The sequence below is a fragment of the Vipera berus genome (assembly GCF_964194415.1).
Source record: "Vipera berus genome assembly, chromosome: 3".
NCBI classification, from domain to species: domain Eukaryota; kingdom Metazoa; phylum Chordata; class Lepidosauria; order Squamata; family Viperidae; genus Vipera; species Vipera berus.
The window spans coordinates 16,685,238-16,706,108 of record NC_138204.1 but is presented as its reverse complement, the minus strand read 5'-3'; the positions used below and the strand labels follow the sequence as shown (position 1 = coordinate 16,706,108).

Genomic DNA, 20,871 nt, shown 5'->3' with positions numbered 1-20,871 from the left:
AAAAAAACAATTAAGATGAGTTAAATAGGGATTGGTTGCATGGCAAAGCAAGAATTAGTAAAATCAATGGCCAATGTAAAATAAATGTACTGATGCGTTTACTCATGCAGAGAGAATGAACGAGGGTTGATTGATAAAAATAAGTGTTTTATTATTTATTTATATAGTTATATAGCAGCCCAAGGCGACACACATACCTAATACTCCTTCCTACTTGGATTTACTCTCGTTTTCTTCAGAAGCACAAGGAAGTTCCACAGCGTTCTTTTTGTTTTTGCTTACCATACACCTTTGAGGTAGTTTGGAGTAAGCAAACTAGTCCAGTGAGCATCTGTAGCAGAAGAAGACCAGAGCCTGGTTCTCCTCCTCTCTCCTCCCCCCCCCCCCAAAGTCATAGTCCTTAGACCATTTCATCATGCTGGCTCATTCTATTCTTTCCCTTGGGAAAAACAGAAAACTGAGAAAGGCATGACTGTAAGAAGCTAATGAGATCTTCAGAGAGAGGGGAGTTCAAAGTTTAAAGGCAATGTATGAAGTAGTGTGTGGACAGAATAGAAGATGGAACGGTTTTGCAAACATAAAAAAGTTATGGAGCTGTGTTGGTGATTAGAATGCAGTATTGCAGGTTAATTCTGCCCACTGCCAGGAGTTTGATCCTGATCTGCCAAAGGTTGACTCGGCTTTCCATCCTTCCAAGGTCGGTAAAATGAGGACCCAGATTGTTGGGGTCAATATGCTGACTCCGTAAAATCGCTTAGAGAAGGCTGTAAAGCACTGTGAAGTGGTATATATGTCATTGCTATTGCTATGGAGGATAGTGTTGGGGTATACTATTAGTTAGATTTTTTTTCTTTCTTTCTCCAGTCAGTGCCTTTAATTTCCATTGCAAAACATTTCTTAATCCTTTTTTTCCTGTGCTTTCCATATTTTGAAAGTGAATAATGAGATCATTGTGTATATATGGGTCAAATCCATCTGAAGCCATTACAATCTTTGTGAAACTATTGATTTCCCCCCCTCCCTTTAAGAACTCAGTGGAGATGAACCCAACCCAGCTTTTCTAGAATTAAAATAAACTGTCATTTCAGAAATTGCAGTAAGTACAAATGGGAGGAGGTAGACTTTCAGGTGTCCTATCTGCGCACTTTTGATTAATTAGAGCTTTATGTCTTTTCATTGTGCTTGGAAATTAATGAAAGTCCAGTTGGCTAAGTACAGTGTTTTTAAAGTGCAAATCAAATTGTTCTCTGACTATCCCATTTATTGCTTTTTTAGTCTTTTTAGGTACAAGAGCCCATTTTACTGGTGTAACCAAATCACATTGGAGCAGTTACATACACTTTCTGTGTTCTTGGGGAAAGAGAAATACTTTGCCCTTCATTGTTAAGATACACACCAGTCCAGTGGCACCTTACTTAGCTAAACCTGTGTACATCTAAATGGCTGGATCTTTGTTAAACAAATCAGAGACGGAGAACGTTAAAGATTGAGCTCATCTGCTTAAGAAATCTGCAAAGAATTTTTCTTTAGAAGTGTAATTTGCAGGGGAGATGCCACACCTTCATTAAATTATTTTTTTGTAAGTTTTATTTGGCCTACGGGCATTCAATAGGGTCTCTTCTAAAAAATCCAAGTTAAATTTGTAAGAAGTACTGACATAGAAGCAAATATAAACCATGATATGGAGTATTTTTTTTCAGACTGCAGCTCCCCACCACCACCACCACTTGGATCAAAATAGTTGTATAGCAATAGGATTTACCTTTATATACCGGCCCATGGCACTTTACAGTACTCCTCTGGCTAGTTTACAATGCAGTGCATTATTTGCATATTGCCCCGAACAATCAGGGTCCTCAATTTACCAACTTCGGAAGACTGGAAGGCTGAGTCAACCTTGAGCTGGTGGTATGTTGTTTTTTCGTTGGTAAAGCTAGTAGCTATCACACTTCTGGATACAGCTGAGCCTGGAATTTTGGTCATTGTGGGCATGAAGCAGATCACCAGGTGACCTGACTCAACTTTAGGAGTGCAGGGCAGTGAAAGCGGCTGGGTGGGCATGAGTGACTGTTTTGCACCCTTGAAGTCTCCTGGGCATTTGGAGCTTCATATGGGGCAGCTGCTTTATGCCCCATGGTGCAGTTTCCTGAGTGTTCAGTCCTGGGCAACCTGGCTGCTTTGTGCTGCACTGTGGAAAACTTCCCTGACATTTAAGTGCATTGGGGGATGTGGGGGGGGAGGAATGGCAGATGGGAGGAATCGTAGCATCTTTGCCGCCAGTCATAAATTCTGGCAGGCTGCCAAGCAGCCAAACTTTGGTCATGTGTCCAGTAAATTAATAATATATAGTATATTTTCATTAATACTGTTCTGCGGATAAGCTTTCAGTTCAGGAGATATAGATTCAAATGAAATCTTGAACTGTTGATGTATAAAGACTTAGTTGAGTGCCATATATACTTTTATTTTTGTCTTCCTAATTTATCTTTATCTTTATATCTATCTATCTATCTATCTATCTATCTATCTATCTATCTATCTATCTATCTATCTATCTATCTATCTATCTATGTTTTTAAATGTTTGTTAAGCATTCAGAATACACTTGCTTAGTCCAGACATGGGACAAATCTTATTTCCTGTTTCAGCCTAGCCCAAGGCCATCTCTCTCTCTCTCTGTTAGCTGAGAAGCAAGGAAGATATGCGTTAAATGTTTGTTAAGCAGTCAGAATACACAAGAGAGCCTGTGGCCTAGGGGTTAAAACAACTGCTTAAGACGCAGTCGGCCCAGGTTCGAATCTCAGGAGGGTATGGCTGACTGATGAGAACAAATAAGTTTGAAATGATCATATCGGTCTCCCTTTATTCTTTGTTAGCAAGCCAAAAAAAAATTACACAAATATGAGCTGCCACTGCTGTGGCTACTGCCTGTTGATGGCCTTGGGCTAGGCTGAAACAGGAAATAAGATTTGTCCCGTGTCTGGACTAAGCAAGTGTATTCTGAATGCTTAACAAACGTTTAACACATATCTTCCTTGCTTCTCAGCTAACAGAGAGAGAGAGAGAGAGAGAGAGAGAGAGAGAGAGAGAGCGCCTGTGGCCTAGGGGTTAAAACAACTGCTTAAGACGCAGTCGGCCCAGGTTCGAATCTCAGAAGCATATGGCTGACTGATGAGAACAAATAAGTTTGAAATGATCATATCGGTCTCCCTTTATTCTTTGTTAGCAAGCAAAAAAAATGTGTGTGTGTGTGTGTGTATAGAGAAAGGGAGAGAGAGTTTTTTACTTGGTTTTACATATAGCTTTATAAGGTTGGACTGAATGGAAGGAACAGTACTACCAAATGATAGAAGAATTTGATTAATTCTATGACTTTTTATTCAGTAATTTATTAGTTAAATTTTACATAAAAGTTGCATGTGGAAAAATGATGTTAAAAAAAGATAAATAATGTATGAATTATATTTAGATATGGATTTAGATATGCTTAAAACAGACTTATTGGACAAAACGGGACAAGTTAGCCATGATTCATTTAGGTACATTTAACTTCAGAGACTTAAGTCAGGATGCTATTTTTAAATAGTTCATTTGAAAAAGCAAGCGTTCTATTAAAAAGAGATTTATGTGAAAGAGAATACAGGTATTCTTTTGTCCTGGTTTACTGACCACAACTCGGTTGTTAAGTAAAGCAGTCATGAAGTAAATTTCTGTTGTGCTTATGATTTTACTACAGTTTTTCTTTGCTTTACAAACTTGCAATCTGCGGCCAGTCATAAGTGCTAGCAGGCTGTCAAGCACTTGTAAATGCAAGGATTGGTCGTAAGAGTTACTTTTACATCATCTTCATGACTGCCAGCAGTTGCTAAACAACGACTAGAAACCATTGTCTAAGTATCTAAGACAATATACACCAATTATGTGTTTCACAGCAGTTGTGTAAGACAAAAAGGAAAAAAACCAAAAAAAAACCAGGCCCAGCGAAATTAATATTTGTAAAGACACTAGAACTGTGCATATTGAATCTTCATGTTCAGAATCTTCTTTTCTGTCCTCAGGTCCAAGATGCTAAATACTTACGATGTAGTATCCGTCTTTGGAACATACATTTTGAAATGTATCATGTTTTTGGTTCTGCTTTGCCCTCCATGGTGATTATGGTTAGTCCAGATGTGCAGAGCAATCTATTCTTCCAAATGCCAGTGTGTTTCCAAAGGAACTTCAGCTTCCTGGAGCAACTTTGTTCTGTAATACCTTTCTAGACACTCCATGACAAGTGGGTATGTTGCTGGCTCAAATTTGTTGGCAAATAAATGAGGAGAATTAATAATCCACTCTAAGTCTCCAAGTCCATAGATGCAAATGTCTCTGATATAATGCCCTACAAGAGAGAAATTTTTACTGTGAATTGACAATCCCAGGCTGGATACCATTTAGCAAATTAAATATGCTGTAGATCGAAATTAGGGAAAGGGGAAGACAAAGAAATGGCCCTTTAACGTAATAATCTAAAAAAAGTTTAGTTACTTTTTACCATAATTTGGTTTTGATCACAGATATGTCTATGTAAGACATGGATACACATGAAATGGGGGAATAAGAAGGACAAATCCATATCTTGGTTTCCTTTGAAAGAAGTTAGGAAGAATAAAGCTGCTTTTTTTTTTAAAAAAAAGAAAGGAGCCACAAAATTTTACTAGTTGGATAAAGCTCAGCCAATTATATGTGTTGGATATGTATGTTAGGTGCAAATTCTTTGTGCTTCACATTGTAATTAAATTCACATTTAGGATTATACTGTACTGAGGCTTATTGAGTCATCCACTGTAGTTTTCTTAGCGTTGCTTCAGTGGGATTTTGTGAGCTTTATGCCTCCATTCCCATCAGAATGACCAGAACATCGCTGCGTATTTGAGCACCTGGCAGATAACTTTTCAGTGGTTCGTGAACTAGGATTGTGTCATGTTCAGTAATTACCTTTGCAGCCATTGTGGGCTTGTCCTTCTTGATTTTTCCACTTGATTGCTCGTATATTTCCTTGCCAAGTTGTGTTTAGAGTAGCACCAGGAGCATCTATACAAACAATTGGAAAGCTTTGTTATACATGTTTTACATTTTCAAAAACAGATGTATGCTTTGGATGCATGAATCTCTCTTCTAGTATTGCTGTTCCCAGGTGACTAGTAGTGAGTTCCCCTTGTAACGGATTATATCTGCCTTTACTTTTACTTTTGGAGGAGTTCTTTACAGCCTTTGCTGCATGTTCACCATCTTGGCCATATCTGCCTTTAAAAAGGTAAAGGTAAAGGTAAAGGTTCCCCCGCACTTGCGTGCTAGTCCTTTCCGACTCTAGGGGCCAGTGCTTAACTCCGTTTCAAAGCCGAAGAGCCAGCGCTTGTCTGAGGATGTCTCCGTGGTCATGTGGCCGGCATGACTAGACGCCAAAGGCGCACGGAACGCTGTTACCTTCCCACCATAGTGGTCCCTATTTTTCTACTTGCATTTTTTACATGCTTTCGAACTGCTAGGTTGGCAGAAGCTGGGATGAGTAACAGGCGCGCTCACTCTGTTACGCGGCACTCGGGATTCGACCCGCCAAACTGCCGACCTTCTGATCGACAAGCTCAGCGTCCTAACCCACTGAGCCACCGCATCCCTATCTGCCTTTACTTGTTTTTAAATATATGACTATACTGCATCTTAAGGCAATATCCATTAATTATTTCATTCTTTTGTGAATCTTGTAAGTGGGCGGCTTAAAACCATTAATAAATACAATTAATTCTGATTCATTTCAGTGAAACAAATAAGACCACTTATGAAAATGCTCTCTTTTAAGCAGACTACGGGCCATGAAAGTTTTGGCAGTAATAAATGTGCTAGTCTTTAAGGTCCCATAAAGTTTTTGTTGTGGTTACCAAAGGATACAGCTGCAACATAAAAAGAAAGCTTTTTATGAAATATGCAAATATGAGAGTGCTATTTTTTTTAAGTGCAGATTTTGAAGCCTCTAGAAAATTTTGGGTGAAGTTCCCAGAACCCCATCAAAGGTTACTACAAAATTGCATTTTTCTTATCGATATCAGTGAAATGTGAATTGCTCTGGTCTCCTCTACATTTTGGAGTATAATCCTTAGCACATCAATCAAAACAGCCTTTTATTTGGAAGAAAAGTTCATTTCCTTTTTAAAATAAGAACAAGAATACAAATTCTCATTACAAATACATCAAATAGAAGGATTTGATGATACCTGCCCTTGGGGAAACTGCTTCAGGGCAGAGCTAATGCCTTACATTGTAAGAATTAATTACTTTCTAGGGGCTGTTCTTTTGGAATAAAAAAGAAGACATTTTAGATCATGGGTGTCAAACTCAATCATATCACATGACATATCATGATGTTTTTTTCCTTTGCGGAGCTGGGGTGGGCGTGACGCATCCGGTCCACAGGCCCGCCAGTTTGACATCCCTGCTCTAGATGCAATGCAGATGAGTATACTGCTACCTGTGTGGTTTCTTTAGTCAGGGTAGTAAGCAAATCATTGAGAATTTGAGAAACTACAGATATGGGAGGATCTCCCACCCACTTTCCCTAAACTCAGGCTACAGAACTACACCTGGAACAGGTTCTCCCATTCTAAAATAAATTGTACTGCTTACTGTATGCTTCTGAGTCGCAACTGGTCAGAACCTGTCCAGTCCCAGTCTTCAACTTTTAGATATGTCAACATGATATTTGGGTGACAGATCGCATGTTTCTCAAACCACCAAATGTGGGTGAAACTCATTGTTGGTGGGAATGTAATATTTGTCAAGAAAAGTCTGGAACATATAACAGCATAGTTGATAGCTAGTATATCAATAACAAAATGGGTTGTATTTCACCTTCAAGGACTGAAAAACTTTCCTAGGCCTAGCAGTCAGGCAATAAGGTGGAGCCCATGTGATTATAAACTTTATTGGCTTTTTATCTCTGCTGTTCTTACAGGATCATTTCTGGTGCGTTAATGTCATTTTAGTTATGTTTTAGTTTATTGTGAGTCATCTACAATAGCCACAGTAAGATGGGTAGCCATACAAATTGTATTAAATATAGATACCTAAATAAATAAAGTAAGTTTGTTGGTCCCTTCTGATTTTTTAAATCATATCATTTAAAGTATTGGGATTGAAACAATGTGAAATATCACTTTTTTATTTTGCTTTGTTTTATTGTTGCTTTTCTTTATCCCCTCCTCCCCCAAGTTAAGGAAAAGCCCTCCAATTCACGGTGTATTATGAATTTGTTACTTAATAAATCTGAAAGGCAGACTGAAAAGAGGTTTTGGAATTTGGTTAATGGTTTCCAATAGATTCTCCTTAGTTTATATCTATCAATATATTATTAAAACCTCTCATTCCTGTAATCTTTAACTGGGCAAAACAATGCATCATAGGGCAACATTTTTGAATTAAAGTACCATATAGAATGTTTCCAAAATCTGGGATTCATAACTCCTCTGGAGTTGAAATTTGGAAAATTTTATAAAACATTTTACGCCATAAAAAGTATTATTTATTTATTTATTTAATTGATTTTATATACCGCCCTATTCCCGAAGGACTCAGGGCAGTTTACAGGGTGAATTAAAACAATACAAATAAATACAATTAAAATAGAATTAAATTAAGACTAGCCCACAATTAAAACAATTTTAAATTTTAAATTTTAAATTAAATTAAAAACCCCTCAGTCCAGGCTAGAAAGATCAAATAACCAAGTTTTCAGGTCCCGGCAAAACGAGCGAAGGTCCGGGGCAGTCCAAAGTTCCACCGGCAGTTCATTCCATAGGGCAGGCGCTCCCACAGAGAATGCCCTCCCCCTTGGAATCACCCGCCGGCATTCCCTAACTGGCGGAACCCTAAGGAGGCCCTCCCTGTGGGAGCGCACAGGACGATGGGAGGCTGATGCTGGCAGCAGGTGCTCCCTGAGATAATCTGGACCCATGCCATTTAGGGCTTTATAGGTCATCACCAGCACCTTGAATCTCACCCGGAGGGCAACTGGAAGCCAATGCAGCTCGCGGAGAAGAGGTGTTACATGAGAGTATCGGGAAACTCCCATTACTATTAAAACCTCTATGAGATAATAAATACAAAAATGGCATAAAACATTTTCTCTGCTGATGTTAATTGTGCTATATAGTTCAACATGGTGTATTTTCGTAACAGATGCATGTCTGAATGTAACCAGTTTTGCAGTGAGGGCAAGTACCTTAGAAGTTGAAGGCATTGCAAATCTGGTAAAGAAATATTTCTGAAGGGAGGACCCAAGGGTTGTCTAGTATGCAATATTTGTGAATAATGTACAGTAGACAAGATAAATTCTATAATTCTGCTTACCTGGAATGTGGTTCAGGGTGACCCAGTAATGCTCATCTGGACTGTAGGTGTCTCTTGACCATTCAAGCAAATCTTTTGCACGTTCATCAGTCAGGGTGAACTCTACAAATTTTCTTGTGAGTACATAGTATGCAGTCCCAAAATATATGGTCAAATTGTGGGGTGGTTCACTTTTCACATTATTAGTTGGATAGACATATGATTTTCCTGAACGTACAAATTCTTGGTAACTGAAATTAGTCCTGTGTTTCATATGAGGTGGCTGAACAATTCCCGGAGTTATATTTTTACCATTCCATTTACTTTTAATGTAGTGTATAAGTTCCTTGTTAGTTTTGATGGGATAATCCTGACCACATAGATTAATAACATAATTCCATTGATGATTTAAATGAATCAAGTCCTTCATGCAGTTGATATCTGCTTGCAATCTGGAAAATCCTGCATAGACAACTTTTTCTGTCTTTGAAGCAATAAAAATGTTTTCAAAGCAGTTGACCAAGTTTTGGACAGCTTGCTTAAAACCGTCTGATGATTTCTCATCAATATGTATACAGTAAACATTCTGAGGCATGTAAATGGCTCTGAGTAGTTTTATAAACATATCCAGCTCCTTGTGAATGGTGACGATGTACGCCAAGGAAAAGTTCCTTTCTTCTTCTGACAATGGCCTTGTAATGAAGTGGAGCTTCTTCTGCAGTGTAGAGCAGTTACACGGTGTTTGTATGCAAGTAGACATTTCTTTCCCCCCTAAAGCCTCTTGGCACTGCCGGCCAATTTGAAAAGCAATTCCTTTCCCGTCAAAAAGGGCTGAGCAAAGTTCATCTGGATAAAAACCACACTCTTTTGAAATGACTTTTTCCTTGTCTTCCTTGAAGATTGTATTCCGTAGATAGAAAACACCAAAGACAAAAATGCAAACCACAATGCAGACTAGAAACCCTGATTTTGCTCTCTCAAGTAGGTTCATCTTTGGCTTTCCAGATGTTTTCTGGAGCTCTAAATGTTCTCCGGATTTTGCTTCTGGCCACAGTTCTCTGAAACTGTTCTACCTAGGAAAGGTTAGGGGGGAAAAAGAGGATTTTTAATTATTTAATTTAAATGAAGCTTAGTCGATGCTTCATTCAGAGGGAGTCAAGCTATTCTCCAAAGCACCTGAAAGCAGGACAAGAAGCAATGGATGGAAACAAGTCAAGGAGAGAAGCAACCTAGAACTAAGGAGAAATTATCTGATGGTTAGAACAATTAATCAGTAGAACAACCTGCCTCCAGAAGCTGTGAATGCTCCAACGCTGGAATTTTTTATGAAGAGACTGAACAGCTATTTGCCTGAAATGGTATAGGGTTTCCTGCCTGAGCAGGGGGTTGGACTAGATGACCTCCAAGGCCCCTTCCAACTTATTATTATTATTAATTTGAAAGAAAAAAATACTTCATTGCTATTAAGGTTTCATATTACAAATGCAGGTGTTCTTGAAGACTGTCTTAACTCTGCTTTAACAATTAATCTGCTTTTACCTCTTGTGGTTTTGATTATGGAATCTCTCTCTTTCACTGACATGAATAGAGATAAACTGTTCTTTCATACAGCTAGCTGATAATCTTTTGGATTAGATAGAAACCTTGTTATGGATTTCAAAAATACATTTGAAGCATAACCAGAATTGGATCTAGTCTGTTTTTTACTGTTGATTTTATGAGGGAACTTCAGAAAAGACCGAAGTTTTACCATCATCGTTATAATGAAATCCAAGCCATGAGCTGTTTATTTTTGCTTGAATTGCCTGAATTAGTTTTCAAACGCATCGTATAAAATAGAAAGTAAGCTGTCTTGAATGCAGTTCATATTTATTCTGCTTGGAAGAAATTGTGACCTTAGCAACACTGTATTGTCTTGCACTGCTGTTTAAAGAGGCTTTCAGAGCAGTTTTAGAACAAAAAAAATACTGTTGCATATTTTTACCTTTCTGAGTATGTTTTTCCACAAGTGTGGCTTTGTTGAAATATTAGAAGTGCCTCAGTATAGTAGTATGTTTCTTTACAGCTCAGGAATAAGGACTTCATCCTTGAATACTTAGATGCTAAGTATAGGCAACCCTAGGGGGAAAAAGATGCAGAAAAAGGAAGAGCTTGTTGAAATACTGAGATTCAAACCAACAATTATCTTGTATTGATTTTTCCTGCCACAACAAACACTCAACCAACCCTGTTCGGCAGCGATTATGCTCGCCTATGATGTCTATATCTTTATATGCATGCACAGCTTCTTAACGCAAATGATTTTTTTTTAATCTTACGATATGACATATAGTAGAAAAAATCTCTTAATAATCTACCTCTCTAATGATGTTTGGTCATGCTCACCCACACACCCATAAATCTCAATTGAGTTGAAATCACGTTTTTTTAACCTGCATATTAAGAACAACATGCTCACATTTAAAACGTACAGTTATATATATATAAAAAACCAAAAACGATAATATACAAAATGTGGTTCATTGTCCTTACCGCTAAGACCTGGGCTTTCGAGTCAGAAAAATCTTCTGTTCCCAAGTTTGCTGTGCCGACGCTGTGTGTGGAGGGCTAGATGAAGAATGCATTCATTTTCCTGTTCAGCCTGATCTTTTTCCACCCCCCCAGCCACAGTGTTCTTTGGCGTTGCTGCTTCTGCAGGTTGAAGAAAAACATCAGGAAAATCAGTTCCCCGTAGAATAGTACTTGCCTGGAGGCTCATAGGAGTTAAGCTTTGTATGTAAACATCAACATAGCATCTTCTTAATAAGACAAGCTGTAAGTATCCATTGAATCAACAAACGTTCTGCTCTCATACCAACCTTTCTGTGATGTGGAAAAAAGAAGGTGGGAGGAAGCAGCGTTTGGAAGGTGAATGCAAACATTTCTGAGGAAAACAGAATCACGCTGTTGAAATGCTGCCTGCTGCAAAATGACTAACACAGCCAAGAATAGATTAATATAATGGACATTGCTTACACTGTAATGAATGTTAGGAGCTGGGAAGTGTGTGTGTGTGTGGGGGGGCATTACTGGCTCCGGTCGGAAATGGCTGTGTGACAGTGAATAACTTAAAACAAAAAAGAAAGAGGAGGAGATCTGCAATCGATGTTGTTTCATGTCACCGGGGAGACAAGAGCATGAAAGGGCAGCAAATGGTGTGCTTCAAACCAATTTAAAATCATTCCTTTTAAAAAGTAAAGGGATAGAGTTTGAATTGTTAAGATCTGTCGCGTCTCCTGAGCGAATATCCTGCAAGCTACCTGGAACCTCTTGAGTTTGTACTCAGCACTTTCACCATTAAGGAATCTGTGGAACTCAGAAGTGTGAATTCATGTCTTATCTTTTTTTTCTTTCCCCTCCCCTCATGCCTTTGTAAATTCCCTGTATGACTAGCAACCTTTCATCAGTTGGATACCGTAAAGGGAACAGGTTTTTTTTCCCCTGCACAGCATAAGCTAAAAATGAAAAATAAAGCAGGAACTTTAGAGAGAGACAACAATGAATGCATTTAAAGGCGCACTTTGGTGGGGCAAGATTACATCCTGGAGTTTTGCCAGTCAATAATCCTGGACATTCTTCACCATTTCAGAAGTGGAAATGAAAACACCTTTATAAGTAGTCCACTAATAATAGCCTCCAAAGTAAATTGCAGAAGGTTTTCCTAGTTCTTAAGACAATGTTATGTTAAGGCAGAATCCACCTCTTGGTCACATAGACGGCAAACAAATGTAATAAATAAAATGAATATTATTGTATTCTTGAAGTTTTATGTGTTGGCATAAAACCAGTATAAGTATAAGGATCCATCATGAGGGCCCCCAAGTAACACGCAGGGCAAGAGAAATCCAACCCAACTTGTTTGTTACTGCAGCAATAGAGAAGTACGCTCACTGCCTGTCACCTTCCCCTTTTTATACAATATTCAAACAGAAGGAGGAAAATGATTGGAAAACTTGATACCTACGTAGGACATCTTGTGTATCCCATAATATAAGAGTGGGGGTTCAATTATAATAAACTGCAATAGCATGGAGCTGTGTTTTTAGGTATCTTTTGTCATAACAATAGTTCAGCAGTCTTAATTGCCCAATCGATATCGATGGAGATTCTCAGTCATCCAGGTCATAGTTGTCTCAAAGGTGCTTTTTCCCCCCAAAAGGCAATTGGATTGTTGTTGTTTTTTTCCTTGAGGAAGAAGAAGAAAACATTTCGCTTTTCATCCAAGATGAGGGAATGGAAGGATAGGTTGTGATAGGATGGTGGGGTGGATGGAAGGATTGCATTTCTTTGGAGTCATCTGGTTGTTAGCGCTCTCTCTGAGAGCTATTGAGGCCACTTGGGGGTTTATCTATTCCCTCAAGGTCACCTGAATCAGGTTGCAGTTGGTTGTGCAATCTTCTTGATCTGCTACAAGGGCCTGTTGTAGACTGGATAGGTGGTGTCTTATTCCTCTCCTTCTGCTGAGGGAGGAGAGTTCAATTCTAACATAGATGGATTCTCTTAGTCCTCTTTCAAATCCTCTCTGTCCAAAATGTGGACTTTGCTATCTTCAAAAAAGTGACCTTTGTCTTTCAAAGCAGATGTCCTGATGGGTTAGATCTCCTATGTTGTGCCATGTTCTTGTGAAGTGGTTGTTTTGTTTCACCAATGTATAGATCTGCACATGTCTCACTGCATTGTATTACATATATATCACATTGCTAAATTTGGGTGTTTTATCCTTGGGGTAGACAAGCTTCTTTCTGCCTTAATGTATTCTTGGGTTTAAAGTATACATGTATGTTGTTTTGGTTGACAATCCTTCTGAGCTTTTCAGATATTCCTGCAATATATGGAATGACAACGTTGCTACGTTTGTTATTTTCTTCTTTGTCTGTAATGGAAGAGCTCTTGGCTGGGTCTTTTTTCGGATCTGATGAAGGCCCAATCAGTTTTGTCTGTTGCTAGTTGTCAAACCTGAAATTTCCTTACTTGCTATTAGTTTCATAACCTCTTTACTACCCATTAGAATATAGGCCACCATATACATATGTTTTAAAAACAAAAAGGCCTACTTTTTGCCAAAAGATGTGCTAGAACATATAAATATGTGTGAGTAGCTAGTGTCTTCCTGCTGTGATGGGCCTAAATATTCATCATTCACAGCCAACGTGGCCTGGACTGCGATGATGGTTGAGTTCTAAGCCCAGGAGAACATAGGATGTCAACTAGGGCATGTTCAAAATATGCCAGAATGAGATATGTTTCCTGCATCAATTCATATGGATAAATTGATATACCGATAATGGATGAAGAACTGAGCATTTTTAAAAGCTTCATTCGCACAAGTTGTCTGGCATAGTGCTTTGCACTAAAGAGGCACAGCCGAAAAGCTGACAGTATTGAAAGGGATGGGATTTCTCACAGAAGCACACTTTTATTTATGCTCTCAGAACTCTCAGTGATTGCATTCATGGTTACAAAGGGGAAAAAGTCCCACCTTGGCCATGAAAGCCAGCTGGGTGACTTTGGGCCAGTCACTGTCTCTCAGTCCAACCCACCTTAACAGGGTTGTTGTTGTGGGGAAAATATGAGATGGAAGATATGTTAGATATGTTCACTGCCTTGAGTGATTTGTAAAAATAATAAAGGCGGGATAGAAATAAATATTTTTGTTTAAAAAAAACCTCAAAAATTTAGTGGTGAAGCATGGATTTATGCCGAAAAATCGCAGACTGCATTCACAGCTTTTTAGGGTTTCATATAAGCAGTACTGTTACATAATTTTTCAGGACGACTTTCGAAAGCTTTTGCTAATCAGGACAAACAGCAATGGATTAAATAAAAAAAAATCTGATAGTGCAGTACAGACAAAGTCCATGTATTGATAATAACTTAATGGGGAAAAATCATAACTATATATTTATAGCTTCCTTATAAGGTACATAATCAGTTTTGGATTATTACCATTATACATGCATAATACTTTGTATCAAATATGTAGACTGAGATTTAATCTTGATCACACATATTTTAGAACATACAAACAGATGGCCCAGTTCAGAGTCAATGAGCTTCTTTGTGTGTTCTCTAAATAATATGGGACAATTTATCACTCAGCATAAAGTCCAAATTGGGATTAACAGTGAACAATTTTCCAAACAGAATTTGGTTGGGGTATCATAAGCAACAATACTTTCACTGTTCTAAAATTAGTGATCTGAATTAATGAATTCTAGAGCAAATGAAAGTGTTTTCATTTTTTAAAAGAAATAATTGGCATAAAGAAAATTATTTGATATAAAACATATATAAGAATTGCCAAGTTCTTCAACAGAAGTGATGACCACCAATATAGTATACTTTTGCTTAATATTTCAAATATCCCTCTTTCATTAAAATTAAAAGTGAAATTAGGCGCCAGGACCTTTAGGAAGGTTAACCATTTAGTTGTTGGGAAGGATCCACACACTTAATCACTCTCAATATAAATTATTGTAAATGTTTATTTAAAGCATTTGATCTATCAACTTAGGGGTGTTCCTTATTTAAAAGAGCTTAAAAGGGGAGGAATTTACAGACCAACAGTTCTTCTCATGGATGTAGATTGTAGACAGGAAAAATCCTTAAAATTTCATTAAACATACCGTATTTCTTCTGTTTAATTTAAAATGTATTTTTTCTAACCAGGAACACTTTTAAAACACTTATACTCAGCAAAATGTTTTGGATTACAATTAAGTGGGGAATGATTGAATCTGAATATATACCAGTTTTGAATGCAATATATCAGCGGTAAGTTCCTCTGAGTTCAGTGGGACTTATTGCCAAAGTAAATGACTGTACCAAAAAATTTCTAGTAATGTTACAGCTGGTTCAAATTTTAAAACAATTCATTCTTAAAAATTCAGAAATTGTACACTCACCCAGTATTGGAAAGACAGATGGTTTAAAGCCAAACTTAAGAAATGAGGGGAAATGTTCTTAGGATCCATTGCCCTTCAGGCAAGTTCAGTCTTTAAGCTTGTCCATTTTTAAGTGGTTTCAGTCACATGAAAGGAGTTAATTGTTAACATGAAATGTGAGTATTTTGTGGCGGATTTCCTTAACCACTTATGTCCCTTGTTTAGGCATTCAACAAAAATAACAATTCAAATAAAACCTGACTTTTTTTCACTGTCATTCGGATGACCTTGTAAGGAAGCGAACCGGCTTTGGTAAACAAGATGTGTAGATATTATTGTGCTGTTGATTATAAATAGGCTTATTTCAGCCTTTAAGGCTTTTAGCAGCAAATAAGAGACATTGTGGGAAAAATAATCTTGCATTCTTCTTTTCTCTTCTAACTTTTTAGCTGCTGAAAGATTCATATAAGAGAATAATTACGAACATTTCCTGATTTGCCCATGTTATTCCTTTATACCTCTATTTTGCAAACTGCCCTGGCTCCTAGCCAGTGCTTTATTTGTAAAAGAAAAAGGTGCTGGAACTCACTCACACATGTCATACAACCCACCTTACCTACTCTACAAGGTTCCATCCAAAAAAGGTGCCGGAACTCCGTTCTGAGCGTTCTATGAGAAAAAAAAGCCCTGCTCCTAGCTGACTTCCAAGTGCAATTTAAGGTGTTAGTTGTCATCTATAAAGCCCCTCATGGCTGGGGCTGAATACTTGAAGAACTGCCTCTCTCCAGTGGTCTCTACTCATCCTATTAGATCCAGCAAAAGGAGCACGCTTAAGGTCTTGTCAGTTAAAGAATGTCATCTTGCAGAAATTTATCTTTTTTATTACAGTGGCTGCTCTCTGGATCATTTGATTTTTCATTACAGATGGTCCTCAATCACTTGTTCAGCAACCATTCAAACTTACAATGGCACTGAGTGAGTTCTAGCCAGTCCTCGGAATTCTGGCCATTGCAGCAGCCCAACAGTCACATGATGGCAATCCAGGCTCTTAGCACCTGGCTTACAAGCGAGCCATAGATACTTGATCACGATTCCCTGCCAGCTTCCCACAAGCAAAGTCAGTGGGGAAGCTGGCAGGAAGACAGATGTTGCAGTCCCATGAGGTTTACCAGTGGCAGCCTGGAGTGCCAGAATTGCCATCGCTAAGTGGCAGTGGCACAGTTATGTAATATACGTTACCCCTGTGTCACTTAGCGATGGCAATTCTGGCCCCAGTTTTCGTTGTAACCAAGGACTCCCCGCAATTATCGTTCAGGATAGACAATGTGTGCGGATAACACAGGTAAGTCCCCGACTTACAACAGTAATGGAGCCTGCCCATTCATGTCAGACATTGAGGACAATGTTAAATGAAGCGCCTAAATAAACAACATCCCTGTCCCTGCTTTCCCCAGTACGTTTCATTAGGTAGGTAGAGGGTCGTTAGGTAGAGCATGGGGTGACTCAGAGATGGGAGAAGCCAAGGGAGGCCTAGCGCAGGCACAGGGATTCCCAGGAGGCCTTCTTCACCTTCTAGGCTAGGATATCCCGTGCTCTGCCCCTGCCCCTTGGTTTCCCCAAAGCCCTATGGGCCTCCTCCCCACCCCAACCTCCTCGTCACCATTAGCTTGCTTACCTTTTGATGAGCTCAGGAAGTCAGGTGAGAGAAGGCTACTTCCTCCCTGATCAACATGGCATAAACAAGAAGAAGAAATCCTGTCATGTTTGCTTTTGTTGCAATCCTTTCCTCTCCAGATGGCATAAACCACTACAATTTATTTTTAGTTCCGCCAGCGCTAGCTTTACGCTAGCCTTACGCTGGCAGTGCTAAGAAGAAATTTTGCCTATTTCGGTTCCTTGCAAGCCTGTTGACGGGGGCAACCTCTGGGTTTCAATGCATAAAAGGGTGGTGTGTGGTTTTTTTGGTTTTTGGTTGTGTGTTTTTTTTAGAAAAATCAATGAATGATGTTCTTGGATTGCTACTGCATCTTGCTGTCACATTAGGTAACATTTGAGTTCCAAAATCTCTTTTCTTGGACTTTTCTTTGATGGCAAAGATAAGACCCATTTTGAAACCTGGACAACCAGGTTCCCAATCCTGCCCCTGACCACGGATTTACTCCGGAACGTATTCTGGTGATTCCTAAATGGAAGTCTTGGACACAGCAAATCACTTCTTTCTTGCCTGATTCTGCTTCTTACAGGTAGTCCTCGACTTATCACCACAATTGGGGCCAGAATCTTACTCATTGAGCGAAGTGGTTGTTAAGTGAGATGCCCACATGACTGCTTTGCTCAACAACTGCAATCCTGGCCGTCCCAATTGCCATTGGTAAACAGTCTCCCAAGTTGTTAAAGAGCTGCCTGCCGAGCATAATTCCTCTCAATGCTGGAAGGGAACTGCTTTGGTGGGCTGCAGGATCGGAGCTCGTATCTTTGAGATCAGAGCTCTGTTTCTGCACTCCACTGGAGGAGTTTGGCTCCCCTCCGTGTGTGGAAGGAAACTGCTCCATTTCTACACCCCACGGAAGCACTTCAGTTTCCCTTTTCTCTTTCAGCCAGGTGCCAGAGATGAGAGAGAGTCCTTTTGGCAGGCAGCAACAGCTTGCAACCTTCCCTGCCAGCTTCCCCATTAACTTTCTGAAGAAGCCAGCAGAGCTGATTGCAAATGACAATCACAGAACTGCGGGGCACTTGGCAACCCATGAAGCCAAGCTCCCAGATTGTGATCATGTCACCACAGGGCAGGGGGCAGTATGGCATTTTAAGGCAGCCAGAAGTGCTTTTCCAAAGCTGTTGTGCCTTTGAATAGATAAACATTTAGACTTGATGTACCCCTTCACGGTGCTTTACAGCCTTCTCTAAGCAGTTTGCAAGACAACATGTGGCCCCCAACAATCTGGGTCCTCATTTTGCCATCCTTGGAAGGATGGAAGGCTGAGTCAACCTTGAGCCGGTCAGGATCAAACTGCTGGCAGTCAGCAGAATTAGCCTGCAATACTGCATTCTAACCACTGAGCCACTATGACTCTTAATTGTTCAAAAACAAGTTGTAAGTCAAGAACTACTTGCATTGCAGCAAACTACAGATAAGGACACTCTGGCAGCATTTTCTATGGAATTATTTGCAGCTTGCAAACACGATGAACCTTTGTTGACCCAGTATATTTCACGATAGGAAATAGAAAAGTAAATTTTCCCATCGTGCCCCCCCCCCATTATGTAAAGCACAAATGAGGTTTTGGCCAATTCTTACCTAAAATCATTCTGTTTTAGTTTCATTTCTTGTAGGCAGAGTAATAAGAGACTGAGCTTGATTTGTGTAGCATTATTACAACCTATTTTAGTTCTATTCCAGAAGAACCAACAATCATAAAGCTCTAATTCTGTCTTTAAAACATTAAAAAGGGGGGGGAAAACCTGATTCATAAAAGTTGCTGTTAATTTTTTTTCCATTCCAGAAAAAATAAATTAACATACCAGAGTAGAATTTCTGAAGTACACTTTTGATAATATGCTCCTCCTGGATTCCCAAACTTTTTAAAGCAAAATCATTTAATTGACATTCTGGTGATTTGCGCTGGCAGTTGTAATAGTATAATATTTAGGACCTATAGGCAGTGCGCTTTTTGTCATAGAACTCACCAGAACAGAGTTCCAGCACCTTTTTTCGACGTGCCTGGCTGAGGAATTCTGGGAGTTGAAGTCCACAAGGCATAAAAGGGCCAAGTTTGAAGACCCCTGTTTTAAATAATCAGAATCTGAAAAAGAAAGAGTTGAAAAAAATGGAACACTTCGTCTCTCATTTTGACATACCATGACTTTACAGCTCAGTCCTGAACATGACATTTTTGAACCCTACCTACTCTGGTCGGTTGGTCATCTAATCCTGGATCTTCCAAATGACCAGTTGGATATATTTGGCAAAGCTTTCAAGCACATTCTGAAGAGGTGTCTCTTCTGTTGTTCTCCCTGCTTTTTAAGATACGCTGCCTAGGAGCCTGAAAGTAGTAAAAAAAAAAGATGTACGAAGGATACGTAACTATTGGCAGCCTCTACCAAAAAACATGCAACTGTTCCTATAAACTTCCAATCGCGAATCCACAGCACTTGGCAAGCTTACCTAATTCTCATTATCTTTGCTCTGCAGATCTGTATAAAGAACTCAGTCTCTGTATCCTTCTCTGTTCTCAGCACCTCGTGTCACCAAAATCCTCAAGCGGAAGAAATTGTGTAACTGAAATTATATGCAAGTGCACTGAATCTGAATACATTCTTATGGGAGAAAATATTTCTTAAGACCCATCTACATCCACGTTTCTCCCAGGTTTTTGTCTATTCTAAACTCTATTCTAAACTCCCAACTCTAAAATGATCTGGGGTATATCTACTTCCTGTTCTGTGACTCTACTGTGGGTACTATATCCTACATCCAGGGCCAGAAAAATACGTCTTACGGAGATCAAATAAAAGTGGATTCTGCATGAGCTCTGTCCTCCCTCCCAACTCTATTGCTCTGTGATAAAACAAATGAAGCAGCATGCTTACTCCAAAATAAAGCAACCATAGAGATAATTTGATTAGGAAATCTCACCGAGAAACACTCACCCTAGGACCGTTCCACTTCTCTCTCATTAACAATAAAAGGAAATAAGCTTGCCGCACTTCAAAGTTCTCTTACACTGGCTTCCTGTTGCATCAGACCACGTTATACTGGAACAATACTCGCTGCTCAGAAAATCAGAAGTGAGGATATTGCAAAAGTAAGCTCGGAAAGATGAGTTATTTGATCTCCCCCCATCATTGCCTTTTTCCTCCACAGAAGAACACTGGTGGTCAGTCTTTCAGCTGCAGCAGGCATTCAAGTATTTCCAAAACGTTGACCATGAATGAAATAGAAATCAGTTTCTAGCAGAAATAAAACAGATGAAAATAGCAAATAATCTAGGAGCAATTGGTGTTTTTTTTATTTTCTCAATGGGGTTATCTTTTGTTAAAGCCTTTCGATTCTTACTTTTTTTTAACATTCCAAATATAATTTAGATATTGAACCTAAGGGTCAGCTTCCACCTCACGCTTGCACTTTGCAACCATTCAGTATCAGCTGCCATGAACTCAAGGGGGACTAGATGGGAGGGAGGAGGCTTCAAAGGAAATGAAACTGCCTCTTTGCAAGAAGAGCTTCAAGGTCAAACGGCTGTGAAGAGCACACGGCTGCATATTAAATCTAGTAACCGTTCCAAAAACAGCTTTGAATTTGATTGGACAATGGGGGCAAGCGATGGGTAGCACCTAGGAGGGGGTGAATGTTACCCTTGGGGATTTTGGGACACAAATTTCAGTTTTGCCTTTGTATTACTGTATTTCATTTGACCTCTAGTAAACTATAAATGGAGTTGAGGATCGCTCTTTCTTAGGAGCTCAAGCTGAGGCAGGTCTGACACTAAGTGAGTTCTGTTTTCTTGTTGACCGAAGCCATAGCTGCTGTTTGCATGTACCTCATTTCATTATCTCTTTTGTATTCTTACTACTATATATTCATCAAAAA

General features: G+C 39.2%; 2 protein-coding genes across 7 annotated transcripts in view; one reads left to right on the top strand and one right to left on the bottom strand.

Annotated features, from left to right (window-relative positions):
* The window catches only part of RTF2 (replication termination factor 2), a 53,587-nt gene that overhangs the window by 22,148 nt on the left and 10,568 nt on the right, over nt 1-20,871 (top strand). The window lies entirely within an intron of this gene.
* Nucleotides 3,337-20,265, bottom strand: LOC308666057 (beta-1,3-galactosyl-O-glycosyl-glycoprotein beta-1,6-N-acetylglucosaminyltransferase 7-like). 6 transcript variants are annotated; one of them, XM_081324541.1, is made up of 9 exons: nt 19,932-20,265; nt 19,447-19,560; nt 19,186-19,324; nt 18,969-19,084; nt 10,894-11,052; nt 10,346-10,479; nt 8,383-9,434; nt 4,978-5,073; nt 3,337-4,381 (listed from the first exon to the last, which is right to left on the bottom strand). In XM_081324541.1, exons 7-9 carry the CDS (start codon nt 9,350-9,352, stop codon nt 4,185-4,187), a joined length of 1,263 nt encoding a protein of 420 aa, XP_081180667.1. In that variant the 5' UTR covers nt 9,353-9,434; nt 10,346-10,479; nt 10,894-11,052; nt 18,969-19,084; nt 19,186-19,324; nt 19,447-19,560; nt 19,932-20,265; the 3' UTR covers nt 3,337-4,184. The 6 variants fall into 6 exon arrangements, with proteins under 6 accessions (XP_081180667.1, XP_081180669.1, XP_081180668.1 ...); XM_081324543.1 differs by having other exon boundaries at nt 19,190-19,324; XM_081324542.1 differs by having other exon boundaries at nt 19,918-19,937.